Below are 20,310 nucleotides of genomic sequence, written 5' to 3'. Positions count from 1 at the left end.
TAACCATACATATGTTGACCCATTTTACCATTTTACCTTCACAACTGTCAAAATCTAGCTCAAATCCCACTCCTGTGACAATAGACCCACCCTCTGTGCACCTAAAGCCAAACAGTTGCTCAGATAAATTAGAAACTTAAAGGAAGGTCCTTTGAGATGTAGTTTATTTGGAGGTAGTTTTTTCAATTTGCGTAATTGGAATATTTATCGAACCTTAAACAAATACTTAGTTGGGAATATTGGGTTGTGGGTGTGTTTATGGTGTGGTGTCTGTATGGGTATGTGTGTGTTGTACATAAGTATGGAAAACAGTGATGGGAACAGTTTTACCAGACTAAAGGTCTATAGGAATTTTGAAAGTTAAGGTTAGATTTAAGTAGGAGGGCTGGTCCAGGTTGACCTTTCAAGCTAGGAGAGCTTGGTCAAGATGGAAGAGGAGTTAGATGACAGATCAAGATTTGGTTATTTAGTCAAGTTCCTGCAGAGGAGGGTGATGAATGGTGTGGTATATAGCCCACTCTGATCCTAGTCCTGCCTCCTTCTGCATCCTGGGAGAGGTTCACTGGCCATGTTAAGGATCATCACTTAGCTACTGTTTGCTGTACTCATATTTCAGTATCCTTGATAGGAATAAAGGAAATATAAAAATACCCTTCATCTACTGCAATTCCTTTTGTTCCTCATTTTTTCCTACATAGGGAATCTCTACAGGATTATTGAGCTTTGCACATTATCTGTGACTCAGTCAGCATTCTTCAAAAGACCTGACCACAAAACATAGAGCAAGGAAGAATTATTTGCTCACAAGTTTTTTAGATATTGGGGTTCAGTCTCTATGAGGCTGGGGTCCTTGGACTTTAGGATATGATGGTCAGAAGCAAAGAGAGAACATGGTCTCTGTGCCTCACATCACCCAAGAGATACGAGCAAGGGGATCAGTGTCCACATACAGTACCCAGGGCCACATCCCCAGGGAATGACCTTCAGCCACACCTACCCTCCCAAGTTACCACCCAGATAAGTCCACCATAATGTCTTTACCTACTGATGAGATTACAACCCTCATAACTCAATTATAACAACTCTGAACACCAATTTATGATCTCTTTAGGAAGCATTCTATGTCTGACTATAGTAATCTGTAAGCCAGGTCCTGTGGTGGAGAATAAAATGCAAGTAAATGAAATTCACAGATAATATTAAATAAGTCAAGTAGTTTTTACTTTTGCCACCTTTATAATGCCAACTTTTTTTTGGGGGGGGTAGTTGGATCACAAAAATGGCTCTTGCTTTAATTCTTTTCCTTTTCCATTCATTGTGGAGTAATTAACCCAAATTTTATTTGAGGATGGAGGCAATGAAGAAGGAATGTTAAAGGAGGCATCTACTCTAGTAGTATGACTTTAGGATCTAAATAATTGCCTTAAGAAATTTGAACTTCAATTTTTTTTTTTTTTTTTTTTTGGTGCTACTGGGGTTCCTGGAAGCCCTTCTACCTCCGGGCTATACTCCCAGACCTATTTTTTACATTTTTATTTGGAAACAGGGTCTCCTAAGCCAGCGCATGTGGCTGGCTTTGAACCTGCATGATCCTCCTGTCTCTGTCTCCCAAGCGCGGGATTTACAAGCGTGCGCCACCACGCCCGGCGAACTTCAATTTTTGATTGGACAGTTATGTAAGGAATATAAACCTGGCAATGGTAGCAATAAACTAAAAAAATGATTCCATGAAACATAAGATATTTATGTTAAATTTTTTTTGTGTGTGGTACTGGGGTTCCTGGATGCCCTTCTATCTCTAGGCTACATTCCCAGACCTATTTTATTTTTGGAAACAGGGTCTCTTAAGCCAGTGCAGCTGGCTTTGAACCTGCGTGATCCTCCTGTCTCGGCCTCCCAGGTGCGGGGATTACAAGCATGCGCCACCACACCCGGCTATGCTAATTTTTAAAAGATACAAAATCCAGTGATTAGGTATTAACTTCTATCCTTACAAAGATAAAAGGTGTAAAGTTTAGTTATGAAAATTTTCTTTCTTTCTTTTTTTTTTTTTTTGGTGGTACTGGGGTTCCTGGAAGCCCTTCTACCTCCGGGATACACTCCCATGGGCTACACTCCCAGACCTATTTTTTAACATTTTTATGTGGAAACAGAGTCTCTTAAGCCAGCGAGGCTGGCTTCGAACCAGCGCGATCCTCCTGTCTATGCCTCCCAAGCGCGGGGATTACAAGCGTGCGCCACCACGCCCGGCAGTTATGAAAATTTTCAAATATGTATGTATGTATGTATGTATGTATGTATGTATGTATGTATATGTATATGGTCTCGGTCAACATTCTTACTGCTATAATCCAAAGCAGATCTACAGCACAGCTTGGAAGAAGGAAGATGTATTTTAGGTTTAGTCCATGTGAGACCGGTTCTTTGGAGCTCAGAGCTTGGTGGTGGGAAGCAGAGAGGGAGCATCAAGGCAAGAGGGACCATATAATCCCCAAGGCCATGCCCCCAGGAGTCCCAGCTTAGCAACCAAGCAGTGCTTCTAACATTGCTACCTTATTTCCAGGAGGGAATGGGAACATTCTAAATCTAAACCAATGCACTCCACCTCTGGCCCCTAGATCTCATGGCCACTTTACTCACAACTTGTGAGTTTTAGTACCACACTTTTCCAGTATGCATCTCTAGAAGTATGGATTTTTCTTCCCTATCCACAATGTGGTTAGCACATCTTATAAGTAATTTTTGGTGTCATCTAATATCTAAAACTTAAATAAATTTCCTCGGTTACTTGGCAGTATCTTTTTTACATTTGACCTGTCTAAATCAGAATTCACACATCTCATTTAGTTGTTAATCTAGTGGTTCAGATTTTTGAGAGCTAGTTTTTTTTTTTGATGAATGGTATCTTTTTTTAAAACTTTTTTTATTGGTGCATTATATTCATACATCATATCACTGATTTAACCCCTATCCAGTTCCCACCCCATTCCCTCCCCGTTTGTCCTTCCCTTGCTTGGCTTAGTGGTTGACTTCGATATGTTTAAGTATATTGTGTGTTTTAGAGATTTTCCTCTTCCCCCTCCTTTCTCCTCTGGGTTTGAGAGCTAGTTTTGTTAGCTAAGGGGTGAGAAGAAGCAGGGGTGAGGTGGTAGATTTTAACCCATTCTAAAAGGAAACCTTTAAAATCATAGAACCTGTTGGGAATAGCATTCATGGCTGAAATACTTTTAAGTCTCTTTCAAACATTTATGTATGTATGTATGTATGTATGTATGTATGTACTAGGGGTATAACCCTTGGGTGTTCTACCTCTGAGCTATACCTCCATCCCTATTTTTTGTGAAACTAAGTTGCTGAGGGCCTTGCTAAATCAATAAAGCTAGCCTCAAACCTGCAATTCTCCTGTCTCAGTTTCCCAAGTACTAGTATTACAGGTGTGCACCACCCTACATGGCTTCTGTCAAACTTTATAAAATGCCTCCTTTAAATTAGTAGTACTCAGCCAGGCATGGTAGTGCACACATGTAATCCCCGTGCTTGGGAGGCTGAGACAGGAGGATCACAGAGGTTCAAAGCCAGTCTCAGCTACTGAGTGAGGCTCTCAGCAACTTAGTGAGACCCTGTTTCCAAATAAAGTATATAATAGGTCTGGGCGTATAGCCTGGAGGTAGAAAAGCCCCTGGGTTCTACCCCCCCAGTACCACAAAAATTAAATAAATAAATAAATAAATAAATAAATAAATAAATAAATAGTAGTCAGAGCTAAGTGTGGTGGCGAACACTCGTAATCTCAGTTTTTGGGAGTCTGAGACAGATGGATCACAGGTTAAAAGCCAACCTCAGTAACTTAGTGAGGCTGTCAATAACAGACCTGTTTCTTTTTTTTTGTTTTCTTTTTTGGTGGTACTGGGGTTCCTGGAAGCCCTTCTACCTCCGGGCTACACTCCCAGACCTATTTTTACATTTTTATTTGGAAACAGGGTCTCCTAAACCAGCACGTGCAGCTGGCTTCGAACCTGCACGATCCTCCTGTCTCTGCCTCCCAAGCGCGGGGATTATAAGCGTGCGCCACCACGCCTGGCATAGACCTGTTTCTAAATAATAAAATAAAAAGGGCTGAGGGTGCAGCTTGGAGGTAGAATGCCCCCACACACAAAAAAGTATTATTCATGTGTATGTGTGTGCATATATATGTGTGTGTATATATATATACATATATGTGTATATATATACATATATGTATATATGTATATATATACAGTTTTGTTCTATGGAAACATGCTCCTGATTTGAATTGGCTGTTTTAAATGGTTAGTTAGAAACTCAAGGTATATATTTTATGTCAAGCTACAGTAAAACAGAACAAACAACAACAAATCTCCATATCTGTTTCCAAGATATCTAATTCTTATTACAAATGGGAAATGTTCTCTTTCTGCAGGCTGTCTTTCTCAATTTAAAAAACCCTTTAGACTTTTAACTTTTTTCATATATTAATTTCAGGATTTATATCTGGGTATCCTTCTAAGAAAATTGTGTCCACCAACCACTGAATATATTATTTCTTCAGATAATGTTCAATAATTTGGTGGGGCATAAGTTTAAAAGTGAAAAAATTAAATATTCTTATACACTCTAGGATAATAGTTAATGTATATTGCAGAAGCCAAGTGATAAAAGTTCAAATAACCTAAAAATGTTTTTGCCTTTTCCCAGACAACTTACATTCTTCATATATTTCACATATTCTGGTTGAAATTTTATTTTTGGTAGGTCACAATTTGAGAGATGAAAATAATTTTTAAAATATAATTTAAAATATGATGACTTTGAATATGTATAACTATAAATATAGAACATAACTTACAGTTAACTATACAGTTATAGTCTGTTGGGAATCTTGTTTTTATAGTTGGATATATTTATGAGAGCTTGATTAACTTAAGAAGATTCTGCGTGTGGTGGCAAACCTACGTATTTAAGCTTATTTGGCAGACAAGACACATACTTAACACATAGTAATTTTAAGATATAGACTCTTTAATAATTTCAAATCTTAAGACCCATAGTAAAGAGGAGAGTAGGCACGAAGTACAAGTGAGGCATTTTTTTAATTGCTGCCCTCTCACTCCCAAAGTAAAGCTATTATTTTCTAATAGTGTTAATGTACAAATACAAAAGTAATGTTTGTATTTTTACCTCTTGGTACCCAATAATTTGAAATGTTGAATGTATGTACCTTTTAGGTGCCCAAATGTGAGTCTGCAAAAGCTGCCAGAACAGTGGTTATGGAATGTTTTGGAGGAAATTAAATGTAGTGAGTCTTCATCTAAACTCTGTGCTACTAGGCGTAGTGCTGGAATTCCTTTCTACATACAGGTAACTTGTCTCCGGGACCATAGCTGTTTGTATTTTGATAGTGTATTCTGACCTTCTTGACATGTGACTAAGCATATTTTATAACAGACATTTCTCTTTTCAATACCATAGCAATTGTGGCTTTGTTTAAATGTGTGGACAGCGTGTTCTGTGACAGGTCTGTTCTCGGAACAAACCCTTTTCAGAGGTCAATCTTGAAATATAAACAGAGGGTGGTATAGATTTCCATCTGTGTATTAAGTAGGCATACATCACTGTGACATTGCTCGCTTGCAGAAAGTACACGTGTTCCTTTTCTCCCTCCTAAATTACAAAAAAAAAAAAATTGTCATCTTCTCATTTCAAGACCCTTAAAACTTTAGATAGGCTGGGTCAGGCGTACGCTTGTAATCCCCGCGCTTGGGAGGTGGAGACAGGAGGATTGCGCCAGCCGCGCTGGCTTAAGAGATCCTGTTTCCAAATAAAAAGTAAAAAATAGGTCTGGGAGTGTAGCCTGGAAGTAGAAGGGCTTCCAGGAACCCCAGTACCACCAAAAAAAAAAAAAAAAAAAAAAAAAAAAAAAAAAAACAACTTTAGGTAAACAATGTTAATAGTGTCTTTTGAATCCTTCCATAAAAGGGCCATCCATAAAATGATCATAATCTTAGTAGTAGCTAGCATTTATCTGTGGTTATTTCATGTGTATTACCTCATTTACTCCTTCCCCAAAGGGTATGAGAGAGACACTGCTATCACCTATATAAATGCTAAATGAAGAAACTGGGACTTAGACAAGTTAATGACTTGCTAAAGGCCACAAAGATTGGAAGAGCTGAGTGAATATGTAAGCCCAGACTGCCTGACTCCTGGCTCCCTCTGCGTGTGAAAATGCATTCCTGAGCACAGATGAAAACAGGCTAGAGCCACTGTTTCCATTTGTATTTTTTTTATAATTGTACCTTGAAGGTTGCTTCATCTCACCTCATCCAGTTATTACTATTGTTGATAAATATTTCATTTTCATAGTGTAGTAGAAAATAAGACTAACACTTTCATGATCTCAAACAATCAAAACTGGTGTCCTCACAATAATATGTTGTCAGGTCCTTCCCCAAAGACCTTGTTTAATATTCAGTACGATAAAATCTAGGAATGAAGTAGCATAGTAAATGCGATATCCTTATATTTTTAGTGCTCCTATATATTGTTTTCTTTTGTTCATTCCTCAAATTCTCAAAATCTTTTCATGACTGATGACAGTGGGGCACCAATTGCAGAGGTTGTTGACAAAGGTAAATGAATTCTTCTCTGATCTGACCCACTCTGGGTCAGTGTGGTTCATTCATTTGCCTGTGATAAAGTCTTGCCGCAAGTCTATGCTGTGTGCTTATGCTACCTGTAGTTTTCAGCTTGTATGAAGTTTTGGTAACAGTGAGAGAGTGCTGAGCAGGTGTATTTTCTTACCCCAGCCTTGGCACAAGTGCTAAGCTCTTTGCTGAGAGAAATAAAGCCAGGGTTTTCAGAAGACACTTTAGTAATTGATTGTAGTTTCCTTATTTATTTTTATTAAATAAGGTCTCAGTTATTAGAAAAATCTGCTTAGAGTCACATTTCTCTTAGCATGACTTATCAGTAATGTTAGATCTTTGGTTCTGTTGAAAACTTCTGCTTAGTATTAGTAGTAGAGAAAAACTATGCTTAGTTTGTGAGCTTGTTTTCTGTGTAGACAGGAAGTTTTTTGTATAGTAATACAATATATATATATATATATATATATATATATATATACACACACACACACACATATGTATATACATATATACGTATATATGTCTTCTGAGTCTAAGTATACTCAGAAATTTCTTTTAAACATGTTTTATGTGTTTCTTATATCATCCTCTCTTATGGCTTATAAATACTTAAGAAAATGCCAAGTAGCTTAAAACTTTTGCTCTCAGGAGCCAGGAGCTACATGCTTATGAAAAGTAGATATGGAAGAAGGAAGATATGACTACAGTGATTTTACTTTAATAGTTTTATGGAAATATGATTCACTTACTATACAATTAATACATTTAAAATATAGAATTCAGTGATTTTTCATATATGCACAGAGCTATATAACCATTAGCATAATCTAATTTTAGAACATCACTGAAAAACCCTCTAAACTTATTAGTTGCTCACCATTCCCTTCTACTTCTGCTGCTTCCAGCCCTAGGCAACTGCCAATCTACCTGTGTCTCAGTAGATTTGTTGTTTGGACATTTTGTGGAAATGGAATAATACAATACATGACATTTTCTGTCTGACTTCTTTTACTTAGCATATGTTTTCAACTATGTTGTCATATGTATCAATACTTTATCCCTTTTTATCACCTCAAGTGGGTTGGTGGCCATTTTTATGTTTATTAAATTTTATATTTTATTTATTTGCGAGTCTGGGGATGGAACCCAGGGGCATTTGACTTCCGAGTTACACCCCCTGCCCTATTTTATTCTTTATTTTGAAACCAGGTCTCACTGAGTTGCAGAGGGCCTCACTAAGTAGCTGAGGCTGTCTGCGAACTGCTATTCGTCTCAGCCTCCCGAATGCTGGGATTACAAGCGTGTGCCACCACGCCCAGCTTAAATTTAATTTTATGTGTTATTGGGGAATTGAACTCAGTGGCATTCTGCCTCCAAGCTACACCCCCAGCCCTATTCTTATTCTTTATTTGGAAACAGGGTATCACTAAGTTTTGGAGGGCCTCACAAGCTGCTGAGGCTGGCTGTGAACCTATGATCTTTCTGTTTCAGCTTACTATGTACTAAGATTACAAGAGTGTACCACCATGCTCACCTAGATATTTATTGGATTTTGACACATTGGCAGTTACAAAGTAAATAAGCAGCTCTTTGGAAATTCAAATAAAGCATTCCTTTGGAGTTGTGGTATATCTTCTTGTCCCATGGAATTTCAAAAGCTATGATTTGATTGATATTTCAGGGGTAGAGTAGTCCTCTCCTCTATGAAGAATTAAATTGTTGATCAATCTCTAGGAGCCTCAAAATTCTCAAAAGGAATTTAATCCAGAGAGTTTGTTGTTGTTGTTGTTGTTGTTTTGGTGGTACTGGGGTTCCTGGAAACCCTTCTACCTCCAGGCTACACTCCCAGACCTATTTTTATACTTTTTTATTTGGAAACAGGGTCTCTTAAGCCAGCGTGGCTGGCTTTGAACCTGCGCGATCCTCCTGTCTCTGCCTCCCAAGTGCGGGGATTACAAGCGTGTGCCACCACGCCCAGCGTGAGTTTGTTGTTTTAAGTGAGGAGAAGTTCAGTATAAAGAGAAGTATGAACGTTTCTTTCTTTCTTTTTTTTTTTTTTGCTGTACTGGGAATAGAACCCAGGGGCATTCTATCTCTGAGCTACACCCCCAGCCCTCCTTTTTATTCTTTATCTTGAACCAGGGTCTCACTGAGTTGCAGAGGGCCTCTGAAAGTAGCTGAGGCTTTCGTCAAACAGCGATCCTCCTGTCTCAGCCTCCGAAATGCTGGGATTACAAGCACGTGCCCATCATGCCTGGCTAGGAAAGAGAACTTTCTTGTTTGATAAATTTTGTTAACCAGAATGACTTGCTTGCGGTAGTTGAAACTTGCCACTTCATTTTGGTCCTTTTTTTTTTAAAATAGTATTGGGGGTTGAAGCCAGGGGCATTCTACCTCCAAGCTATACCCCCAGCCCTATTTTTTTAAATTCATCATTTTGAAGCAGGGTCTCACTGAGTTGCAAAGGGCCTTACTAAGTAGTAGCTGAGGCTGTCTTTGAACTGTGATCCTTCCGTCTCAGCCTCCCAAATGCTGGGATTACAAGCGTGCACCACCGCTCCCAGCTAATTTTGGTCCTTAAGAAATAGTCATTGAGAACCATTTCTCATTCTCTTAGAATTACATAATTAACAAGTATACCAGAAGTGAGTTTAGATAAGACATGATTTTGCCTTTACCTTATTTTTAGTTGAAGAATCTGAGTGATGGAGAAATTAAGCCATTTGTCCAGACCAACATGGCTTAATAAACTTACCTTGATAACCATATTTTTAAGGGAATTTTAAATTCAGGAATTGATTCAGGTTGGCAACAAAGAACTATATATAAACTATATATCAAATAAACTATATATAACATAAAGTCTCATTAATTTTTGCATTGTTTTCTAATAGGCATTATTGGCATCTGAACCAAAGAAAGGCAAAATGGACTTGTTGAAAATAACAATGAAAGAGTTAATCTCTTTGGCTGGTCCTACAGGTGAATTACAGCACACGGTCTCTCAGGTAATAATAGAAATAAACCCTGCTAGGAGGAGAGTGGTTTTTAAATCTTGGCGGTATATGATTTTTTAAAAAGTATATGCTAGAGATATAGAACTCTTAAAGATAGGCAGGCATTTGAAGTTTCTATGAGCACTTTTTTAGGTTTTGTTTTCTGGCCTTTCCTGTTCACAAAATAAACTATTGCTTTAGGTAAATGAACTATTGAAATGAACGATTTTCAAACTCTGGTAAAAACATACAACTGATGTAAGACATTTCATTTTACTGTTGCATCTAAAACTTTGAAAATGGACATTCTAATCGCCTTAGAATTTTGTGTTCCTTTGAGTTGATGTTCATTTTGTAACTTGACAGTTGAGTTACAACCAACTTTTCCTAAAAGCAATATCTAACTTTTTATATTCACATTTTAATTTAATATTTAGTCCTTTTACTTACTACCTATAGGTATGAAATTGAGTTAGACGGTCCTCCAGCTCTACTCTGCTGTTCAGTAATAGATACTTCTTGTCTCTGTAATGTATACTTCCTCAGTAAATGCTGAAGAGTAGGATTTCCTTTCCAGTTGTAGGGGGTCCAGGCTTCAGAGTGTAGATGCGAGCTGAAGTTTACACTTGAGTACAATTAATTCCTGTGTATTTATTTCACAGTCCATGGGGGTTGTTAAAGGGAAGCCATGGGGTAGAATGTAGTCTCACTAGGGGAAAAGATCGTGTTCACCAACATATGGCACATAATTGCTGATGACTATTAGATATTTTAAAAATATATTTATCATGTTATTAAACACCTTTCAAGAGTGATCATTTTAAGTTGTTTTCTAATGAAATATGAAAAATATAATTAGTTCTATTTTTTTAGACTATCACTTTAAATATTCCTAGTTTTATTTTTTGGTGGTACTGGGGGTGGAACCCAGAGGCTTTCTACCTCTGGGCTATGCTCCCAGACCTATTTTCTATTTTATTTGGAAACAGAGTCTCACTAAGTTGCTGAGCGCCTCACTCAGTAGCTGAGGCTGGCTTCGAACCTGTGTGATCCTCCTGTCTCAGCCTCCCAAGCGCGGGGATTACAAGGGTGCGCCACCACGCCCGGCTTAAATATTCCTAGTTTTATAAAAACATTTAAGGAAATAGAATTTACCTTTAAGAAATAGACTATTTTAAGGTGATTGATAACATTTTAATGACCATTTGAATGCAGTTGGTGAGATTTTAAAATTTAGTCTCTGAAGTCAGGCGTGGTGGCGCACGCTTGTAATCCCCACGCTTGGGAGGCGGAGACAGGAGGATCACACAGGTTCGAAGCCAGCCGCGCTGGCTTAAGAGAGCCTGTTTCCAAATTTAAAAAAATGTATATAAATAGGTCTGGGAGTGTAACCTGGAGGTAGAAGGGTTTCCAGGAACCCTAGTACCACACACGCACACACACACACCAAAAAAAAAAAACAACCCCAAAACCTAAAACAAGTAAAAAACCTAGTCTCTGAGCCAGGTATGGTGGTGCAGGCTTGTAATTCCAGCATTTGGGTGGCTGAGACAGGAGGATCGCAGTTCGTGGATAGCCCCAGCTACTTAGTGAGACCTGGTTTAAAAATAAAGAATAAAAAATTGGGCTAGGGCTGTACCTTGGAGGTAGAATGCCCCTGGGTTCCCTCCTCAGTACTGAAGGGGGAAAAAAAAAAAAAAAAAGAAAATTAGTCTCTGATTAGTTTCCTAGACTTTAATTGATAATTTACTTCTTCTCTCCTATGGTTCATTTATATTTTGCTATTTATCTTTGAAATAGAAATATGTCTTTACACAAAAATGTACAATGAATAACAAAGATCTGTGGGGCCAATTTCAGTTTAAGAATATTACAGATATGATTGCTTATATTGTGGGTTTCTCCCCATTTCATTTTTCTTTTTCCTTCTCAGCCGTGGTAACTAGCCCAAATTAACATTTTTATTCTCATGCATTTTACCATACCATTAAGATCTTTTCTGTGAATATTATCATCTACACAACTTTTTTTTTTTTTTTTTTTGTGGTAGTGGTGATAGAACCCAGGGACATTCTACCTCCAAGCTACACCCCCAGCCTGATTTTTTAGTTTTTATTTTATTTTATTTTTTATAAGTTTTATTTCTATTATTATTTTATTGGTGCATTTTATTCATATATCATATTGGGGTAAAAACCTTGTGTGTACATACATGTACACTTCACTGATTTAACCTCTACCCAATTCCCACCCCATTTCCTCCCCATTCCTCCTTCCCTTCCTTGGCTTAGTGGTTGACTTTGATATGTTTAAGTACATTGTGTGTTTTAGAGAATTTCCTTCTTGCCCCCTCCCATCCCTTCATTTAGGTTGTCTTGTTGCTCCTCTATAGGATTTCCTTTTTCATCTAGAGTTCCTCCTGTGACCCATTTCTCCTTAGCTTTCACATATTAGGGAAAGCATCTGATTTCTTATTTTTTTGTGACTGACTAATCTCACTTAGCAATATGTCCTCCAGTTCCATCCATTACCCTGAAAATGATGCAATTGAGTTTTTTTTAATGGCTGAGTAAAATTCCATTGTGTACATATCCCACAGTTTTGTAATCCATTCATCTGTTGATGGACATCTTGGCTGGTTCCATAGTTTGGCTATGGTGAATTGTGCAGCTATGAACATAGATACACATGCATTAGTTTGGTAATTTGGTTTCCTTTCTTTTGGGTAGATACCCAGAAGTGGTATTGCTGGATCAAATGGTAGATTTGTTCCCATTCTTCTTAGGATTCTCCATACTGTTTTCCAAAGTGGTTGCACTAATTTGCAATCCCACCAACAGTGTTTTAGAGTTCCCACTTCTCCACATCCTCGCCAGCATTCGTTGTTGTTTGTGTTTTGAATGATTGCCATTCTTGTTGGAGATAGGTTTCACTAGGTTGCAAAAGGCCACACTAAGTAGCTGAGGCTTTCCTTGAACCACAATCCTCCTGTCTCAACCTTCCAAATACTGGGATTACCACCATGCCTGGGTTATACAACTTTTATAATTTTGGTTTTTTCTGTCAACTTCTTTTTTAAGAATACTAATGTTTAAACTGGATGTGGTAGTACATGGTTGTCATCCCAATACTTGGAATGCTGAGACAGTAGGATCCCAGGTTTGAGGCCAGCCTCAGCAACTTGGCAAGACCCTGTTTCAAAACAAAATTAAAAATTAAAGTAGGCTGGGGGTGTAGCTCAGTGGTAGAATGCCACTGGGTTTAATCCCTAGTACCATATACATACATGCATACAATAAAAAAAAGAGAAAAAGATTGATAAGGTCCAATTCATTTTCATTTCTGCAAAGTGTTTCAGCATATTCTATCTAGCTTACCTCTTCTTTGAATGGCTCTATAGGTTGTTTTCAGTTTTCTTCTATTACAAACAATGCTAAAACAGTCTTGTGTTTCTCCAGGTTATTTAAAGTAGAATCGCAGGTTTGTAGGGTGTGCACATATTCAATTCAATTCTAGTGTTGTCCTGTTGTCACTAAGGTGATTAAAGTAATGTATCTTTTTTTTTAATTTTTTTTTATTTTTTATTTTTGGTGGTACTGGGGTTCCTGGAAGCCCTTCTACCTCCGGGCTACACTCCCAGACCTCTTTTTACATTTTATATTTGGAAACAGGGTCTCCTAAGCCAGCGCGCGCGGCTGGCTTCGAACCTGCGCGATCCTCCTGTCTCTGCCTCCCAAGCGCGGGGATTACAAGTGTGCGCCACCATGCCCGGCAGTAATGTATCTTTCTAACCACAAATTGTAAAAATTTCTATTTTTACCAATACTTTGGTATTATCAGACCCTTATAGTTTTTACCTTTCTGCTTGATGTGAAATGGTATTTAATTGCTTCATTTTTCATTTCTCTATTAGTTAGCTTTAGCATTTCTTAATGTATTTATTAATCTTTTAAATTATTTCTGTGAGTTGCCTATTCAGAGACTGTCTACTTTTATCTGGGCATGTGATTTTCCTGTCTCAGCATCACAAGTACTAGAATTACAGGTGTGTGCCACCACACCAGGCTCATTTTTTCTTTTATGTTCCACTTAAGGTGCATTCTACAAGTGTTGATATGTAGTAACCTTATTATTGTTCATCTCTGAATGTTCAAAAAACTATTCTTTGACAAGTGTTTTAAATGTGTCAATTTTAAAAGTAATTTTGAAAACCTATTTCTAAGTGAATTCCACTGTGCTCAGAGCATAATCTATAAGATGATAATTATTTGGTACTTTTTATGGCTGAGTTTGAGGTCATTTTAATTTATTTTAATTAGTTAATTAATTAACTTGTTATACTATGGATGAAACTCAGGTGCATTCTACCTCCAAGCTACACCCTCAGCCCGATTTTTTATTCTTTATTTTGAAACAGGGTCTCCCTGAATTGCAAAGGGCCTCACCAAGTAGCTGAGACTGCCCATGAACTGTGATCCTTCCTGTCTCAGCTTCCCAAATGCTGGGATTACAAATGTGCACTACCATGCCCAGCTTCCATTTTACTTTCTTACTTAATTCATTTTTGGTACTGGGGATAGAACCCAGAGCATTCTACCTCTGAGCTATCACCTTCAGCCCTATTTTATTATTTTATTTTGAAACATGGTCTCATTAAGTTGTAGAGGTTCTCACTAAGTAGCTGAGGCTAGCTGTGAACCTGAGATTCACCTGTCTCAGCCTCCCAAGTACTGGGATTACAATCATGCGCCACCATGCCTGGCCTTTGAGGTCATTAAAAAAAATAAATGTGCATTATCCTTGAAAAGAATGTGTTGTTTTTATTTTTAGGTGCAGGAGTCTACCTAGGTTCATTGGATTAAGCTTTTTCATTGCATTGTTCTAATCTTATTAACTTTTAAAGATTTCATTCATCAGTTATTTAGTGTATTTTATTAAATTTATTTTACTTGTGTATTGTCTATTTCTTGTAATTTTATGGACAGATTTAGAATTTCCTAGTTTTCAACCCACCACTAATGTTGAACTTTTCATTTTAGGTTCATGCTTTAAATATCCTTAGAGCCTTGTTCAGGGATACACGTCTGGGGGAGAATATTATTCCTTATGTTGCTGATGGAGCAAAGGCTGCAATTCTGGGCTTTACATCACCAGTCTGGGCAGTGAGTGCTTTTTCTGTTTATTTTCATTGATTTAATTATGCCTCTGAGTAAGTTTTAATAAACTGACCTTTCACTGAGTATATATATATATGTGTGTGTGTGTGTGTGTGTGTGTGTGTGTGTGTGTGTGTATGTATATATATGTGTATATATTACTTTTTATCAAGGAGTTTCTCTAAGATATAATCCTTGGATCAAGGTCCATTTGATTCTTGTTTTATGGTTTTATTTGATCATATTTGTTGGTTTATTAGCCATAACCCTTTTATCTAGTGGTTGTTTAGGATTTATAGTATAAGTCTTTAACTTATCACAATCTAGCCTCAAGTAATATTATACTGTGTTACTTAAAGTATAAGAACTTAGTAATAGCATACTTTTGTTTTCTCTCAATTTTGGAGCTGTTGTATTACTGTTAATCATTTTACTTTTATATATATATTGTAAAGTACACTAGAATGTTATTACTTTTGTGTAAATAGTTGTCTTTCTTTTAAACTTATACTTCAACTGTTTTTAAGTGTACACAATTCAGTGGTAATATGTGTACACAATAATTAACACCATTATGCATTTTTAGAACTTTTTCATAATCTTCAACAGAATATGATCATTAAACACCAACGCCCCATCTTCCCTCATTTCTGTAATGTGTGTTCTACTTTCTGTGTCTGTGAATTTGCATGGTCTAATATATCAAATAAGTGGATAAGCAATATTTATCCCTTTGTGTTTGACTAATTTCATTAACTACAATGTCTTTAAGGTTTACACATGTGATAGTATGTATCACAATTTCATTCTTTTTTAAGGTTAAATGATATTTAATTTCATGTATGTACCAAATTTTCTTTATCTACTCAGTTATTGCTAGACATTTAGATTGTTTTCAGTTTTTAACTTATTTTGACTAATGCAGTGATGAACATCAGCATACTAGGTATCTGAGTCCTTGCTTTCAGTTCATATGGGTATATCATGGTAATTCTAACTTTAAACTTTTGGGGAACCATCCCAATGGGTTTTGATTGGAATTTCCTTAATGATTACTAACACTGTTCTGGAGGCAGAGCAACTCTTAGTAACTTAATTTTTTTTGTGTGTGTGGATTCTGCATATCATTATTTTGAGTGAGTGTTACAGATATATTCTATCAAAAGTTGAAAAAATAAACATTGAAAGAGGCAAAATACTAAGTTACCTTTTTCTTTTGCAATATAATGACTTTAATGACTGTCCAGATACCTGATTTTTGTTTTGTTTTGTTTTGTTTTGGTGGTACTAGGGATTGAACCCAGGGAAATTCTGCCTTCAGACTGCACCCCTGTTCCTTTTTGTTTGGTTATTTATGTTGCACCGGGGATAGTAGAATACCAGGGCTGTTCTACCTCAGTGCTTTATCACTAGCCCTATTTTATTTTTATTTGGGAACAGGGTCTTACTAGGTTCATGAGAATCTCACTACTTGCAGAGACTGTCCTTGAACCTTTGATCCTCCAGTCTCAGCTTCTCAAGTGCTAGGATTACTAGCTTGTACCACCATGCCTGTCTCTTATTTATTTATTTTTGAAACAGGGTATCTCTAAGTTGCTGAAACTTATCTCAAACCTGTGATCCTCCTGCCTCAGCCTCCTAAGTACTGGAATTACAGGTATGTGCCACCATGCATACCACTAGAAACCTTTGATGCAGACCTCAAAAGATAGTGGTCAATACTTAGTATACCTGTTGGGTTTGAGAAAGTAAACTCCTGGGAGAAATGCTGTGACTTTTTCTTTGTCGTTATTTTCCGGTGTCACTCACTGTGTCTTCTAGAATAAAGGAGAATAACCCATGATTTGTAGTTGCTTGTAAAGTGGCTTTATGTGTTGGTACACACCTGTAATCCCAGTACTTGAGGCTAAGCCTGGAGAATCACCAATGTTAGCAACTTAGCGATTCAGCAACTAAGTGAGACTCGAAGCAACCTAGCAAGACCCTGTTTCAAAACAAAAACAACGTAGGGCTGGGGGTGTGGCTCAGAAGTAGAATTTTCCTGTGTTTAATTCATAGTCACACACACACACACACACACACACACACACACACACTCACACACCAAAAAAAAAAAAAAAAAAACCAAAAAAACCCCCAGCAGAATGTAGTATTTACTAGAAAGGCAGGCTTTCCAATTAATGAACTGCACAAGCCATTTCATACCTGTGTGATAAGCCTCTAGTGGAGAGTTAGTTGGTCTATTGTACTGATTACCAGAAGCATACACTCTCCAACTTCCTTTCTCTTCAAATCTTGCTTGGGATATTTGGGCATTTTCTTGTAAGAAATACAACTTCTGAAATTCTGTCTGGGAGCATTGCAGACTGCTCTTGAGGACATAGTGTTTACCTTTCACATTCATAGGAAGTAGAGCAATACCTGTATATCATTAGTACAGTCAGAGAGGCAGAAATGTGGCTTGGTCATCAAAGAAATTAGAAATCATAAAACTGTTTGCCAGATAATACAAGAAATATTTTCATAAAAGTGCTTCACCAGAATGAAACCTGATGTACTTTTCCCCAACTTTTGGGCAAAATTGAAAGTATCAGAAATGAGTAATTTTTTAAAAATTTATTTATTTGGAAACAGGATCTCTTAAGCCAGCAAGGCTGACTGAACCTGCATGATCCTCATGTTTCTGCCTCCCAATCGCGGGGATTACAAGCGTGCGCCACTACTCTCGGCGAGTGATTCATTTTTTGAAAACTATTATTTTTTGAGACCATAAATAATAATACATTTGCCTGCAGAAATTTTGAAAATAAAGAAATGCATAATAATCTTAACATTTACTTCTCAAACCATCATACAGATAATCATCATTCTAATGCATTTCTTTCTATATTTTTCTGTGTGAGTTTTATATTTGAATATTAACCATGTGCATACAGATACCCACCAAAGGCTGTATAAATATATATGTGCATATATATATTTTTATTTTGGAGTCTTTCGTTTTTCACTGGTTGTGTTAGAATGTTTTGTTTCTGACAAGAGTTTTTGCTTTACTAGACAGAGGAACCATCATAGCTGTAAGAATCCATGCCATTACTTTAATATGGTGATTTCTGTATTTCTTTTCTCATAAAAACCTAACCTTGGCTGAGGATGTAGATCATTGGTAGAGTGCTTGCCTAGCATGCTAAAGGTCCTGTGTTCAACTCACCAGTACCACAATAAATGAATAAACAAATACTTAAGATAGAACAAAATTGCAAATCAACATAATCAATGGCTGTGAAAAGTCTTTATTTTACAAAAACAATTTGCCAGTGCATTTTGTGTTGAAGTCATTTAAAGGGTAATTTTTCTTTAGTGCATGTAAAATATGGTTTGATTTACAGAAATTTGATTTGCGCACATCCTCTTAGGAATATATCTATGCCCAAAGCTGGCTATATCTGTATGCTTGACTTAATTGTTTTTTTTCTGATAAGTTAGAGGGGAAAAAAGTACAAGCAAAATGAATTTAATTTTAATTTGCAGTAAAGGAACATTTTCCAGAAATCATTTGTGTGTATATTTAATTTGTTTTTACAAATTTCTGTCTTTTGTATTGAGACCTTATAGATCTCTCAATCTTTGCTACATAGTAGGTGTTTATAAAATACAAGAAAATATATTTTATTTATTTATTTATTTATTTATTTATTTATTTATTTATTTATTTTTTGTGGTACTGGAGATGGAACCCAGGTGCATTCTACCTCCCAGGTATACCCCCAGCCCTATTTATTTATTTATTTATTTATTTATTTATTTTTTGGTGGTACTGTGGTTCCTGGAAACCCTTCTATCTCCGGACTACACTCCCAGACCTATTTTTATTTTTTTTATTTGGGAACAGGGTCTCTTAAGCCAGTGCTGCTAGCTTTGAATCTATGCGATCCTCCTGTCTCCGTCTCTCAAGCGCGGGGATTACAAATGTGTGCCACCTTGCCCGGCCAGCCCTATTTATTTTGAAACAGAATCTCACTGAGTTGCAAAAGACCTCACTAAGTAGATGAAGCTGTCTGTGAACTGTGATCTTCCTGTCTCAGCCTCCCAAATGCTGGGATTACAAGTGTGCTCCAGCACGCCCAGCTAGAAAATGTATTATAAATAGTACATAAATTGTTGTAAACAAAATAGTAAAGACATTAGGCAAACCTACTATGTTGATGAATATATTTAGCACTAGAAATGAAATATAAGGATAAATAAGACATAATTATAATGGCTGTCTTACAGAGTATTAAAAGTACCTGGCATTGTGTGTTACATTGATTAATCTCAGTAAATTCTGTTATAATTTATACACACACACACACACACACACACACACAACACACACACACACACATTTGGTACTGGAGATTGAACTCAAGGTGTTTTACTTCTAAGGTAGACCTCCAACCCTATTTTTATTTTGAAACTGGCTATCACTTAGTTGTTGACACTGGCCTCAAACCTATGATCCTCCTGGCTCAGCCTCCCAAGTATTGGGATTATAGGCATATACCACTTCACCCGCCTTATAATTCATATTTTAGAGATAAGAAAAACAAGGCTCAGAGCGGTTAAATAATTTTGTCTAAAGACACATAACTATTATCTGTCCAACTAGAATCTGTGCCATGGTAAGGGAAAGTTTGGGGAGTTATAAGACTATAGAGAATGTACAGTTTAGCTCAGTTGTAGGGCCTTTGTTCTATTTCCTTAGAAAAATAAAATCAGAGGCAAGAATTTATTGAGTGGCACAAACCCAAAGCAGCAATGTCGAAAGGAAAAGGAAGTCAGGTGTGGTGGCACACTCTTCTAATCATCACACTTGGGAGGCTGAGACAGGAGGCTCCCAGGCCAGCCTCAGCTACTTATTAAGGCCCTCTGAAACTTAGTGAGATCCCGTTTCAAAATAAAGAATAAAATATAGGGCTGGGGGTGTAGTTTTTAATAGAATGCCCTGGCACCAATATGAAAGAGAAAGAAAGGGGAAAAAAAAAAAGGAAGGAAGGAAGGAAGGAAAAGGGAAGTGAATAAAGAAAAAGGAAATTACCAAGTAGGCCTTAACCTTGCAGAAAACTTATTTGTCTCGTTATACGGCACATCCTCTGCCATGTTAAAACCACTATCTCTTAGAATACGCCCATCTCCCGTCTCTTATTAGTCAAAGCATTTCCCTGCCACTCTTAGCCTTTCCCTGGGCAGCTGTCAGCCTTGCCACCCAAGTGTCCTCAGTAACGCCACGGTGCGTGCCACTTTTGGATCCTTGTAAAAGCCACACAGGGTTTATATTTTTATCTAGTATATCTTTCCTTTGCTTCTCTCAGGCTAACACTGGTTCATACATGCAGTGGTTTTAGAGGAGTGCAAGTAAAAGGCCCTTTTTTGGTTCTGCCCAGCAGCTCTTGCACAAACACTTCATGCTTCTGTTGGTGCAGATGATCACAGACCCTCTAATAGTTG

At 37.2% G+C, this 20,310-nt stretch overlaps 1 protein-coding gene across 1 annotated transcript in view; it reads left to right on the top strand.

Moving 5' to 3' along the window:
- THADA (THADA armadillo repeat containing) overlaps nt 1–20,310 on the top strand; it is a gene marked incomplete at both ends in the record, with an annotated part of 379,586 nt that overhangs the window by 82,022 nt on the left and 277,254 nt on the right. Inside the window, 3 exons of the mRNA XM_080711248.1 lie at nt 5,247–5,379; nt 9,563–9,676; nt 14,704–14,826. Coding sequence (XP_080567374.1) covers nt 5,247–5,379; nt 9,563–9,676; nt 14,704–14,826 — 370 coding nt within the window. The remainder of the gene's footprint in view (nt 1–5,246; nt 5,380–9,562; nt 9,677–14,703; nt 14,827–20,310) is intronic.

This window comes from Muscardinus avellanarius (genome assembly GCF_963383645.1).
Source record: "Muscardinus avellanarius genome assembly, chromosome: 15".
Lineage (NCBI taxonomy): Eukaryota > Metazoa > Chordata > Mammalia > Rodentia > Gliridae > Muscardinus > Muscardinus avellanarius.
This window is presented reverse-complemented; position numbering and strand designations above follow the sequence as displayed.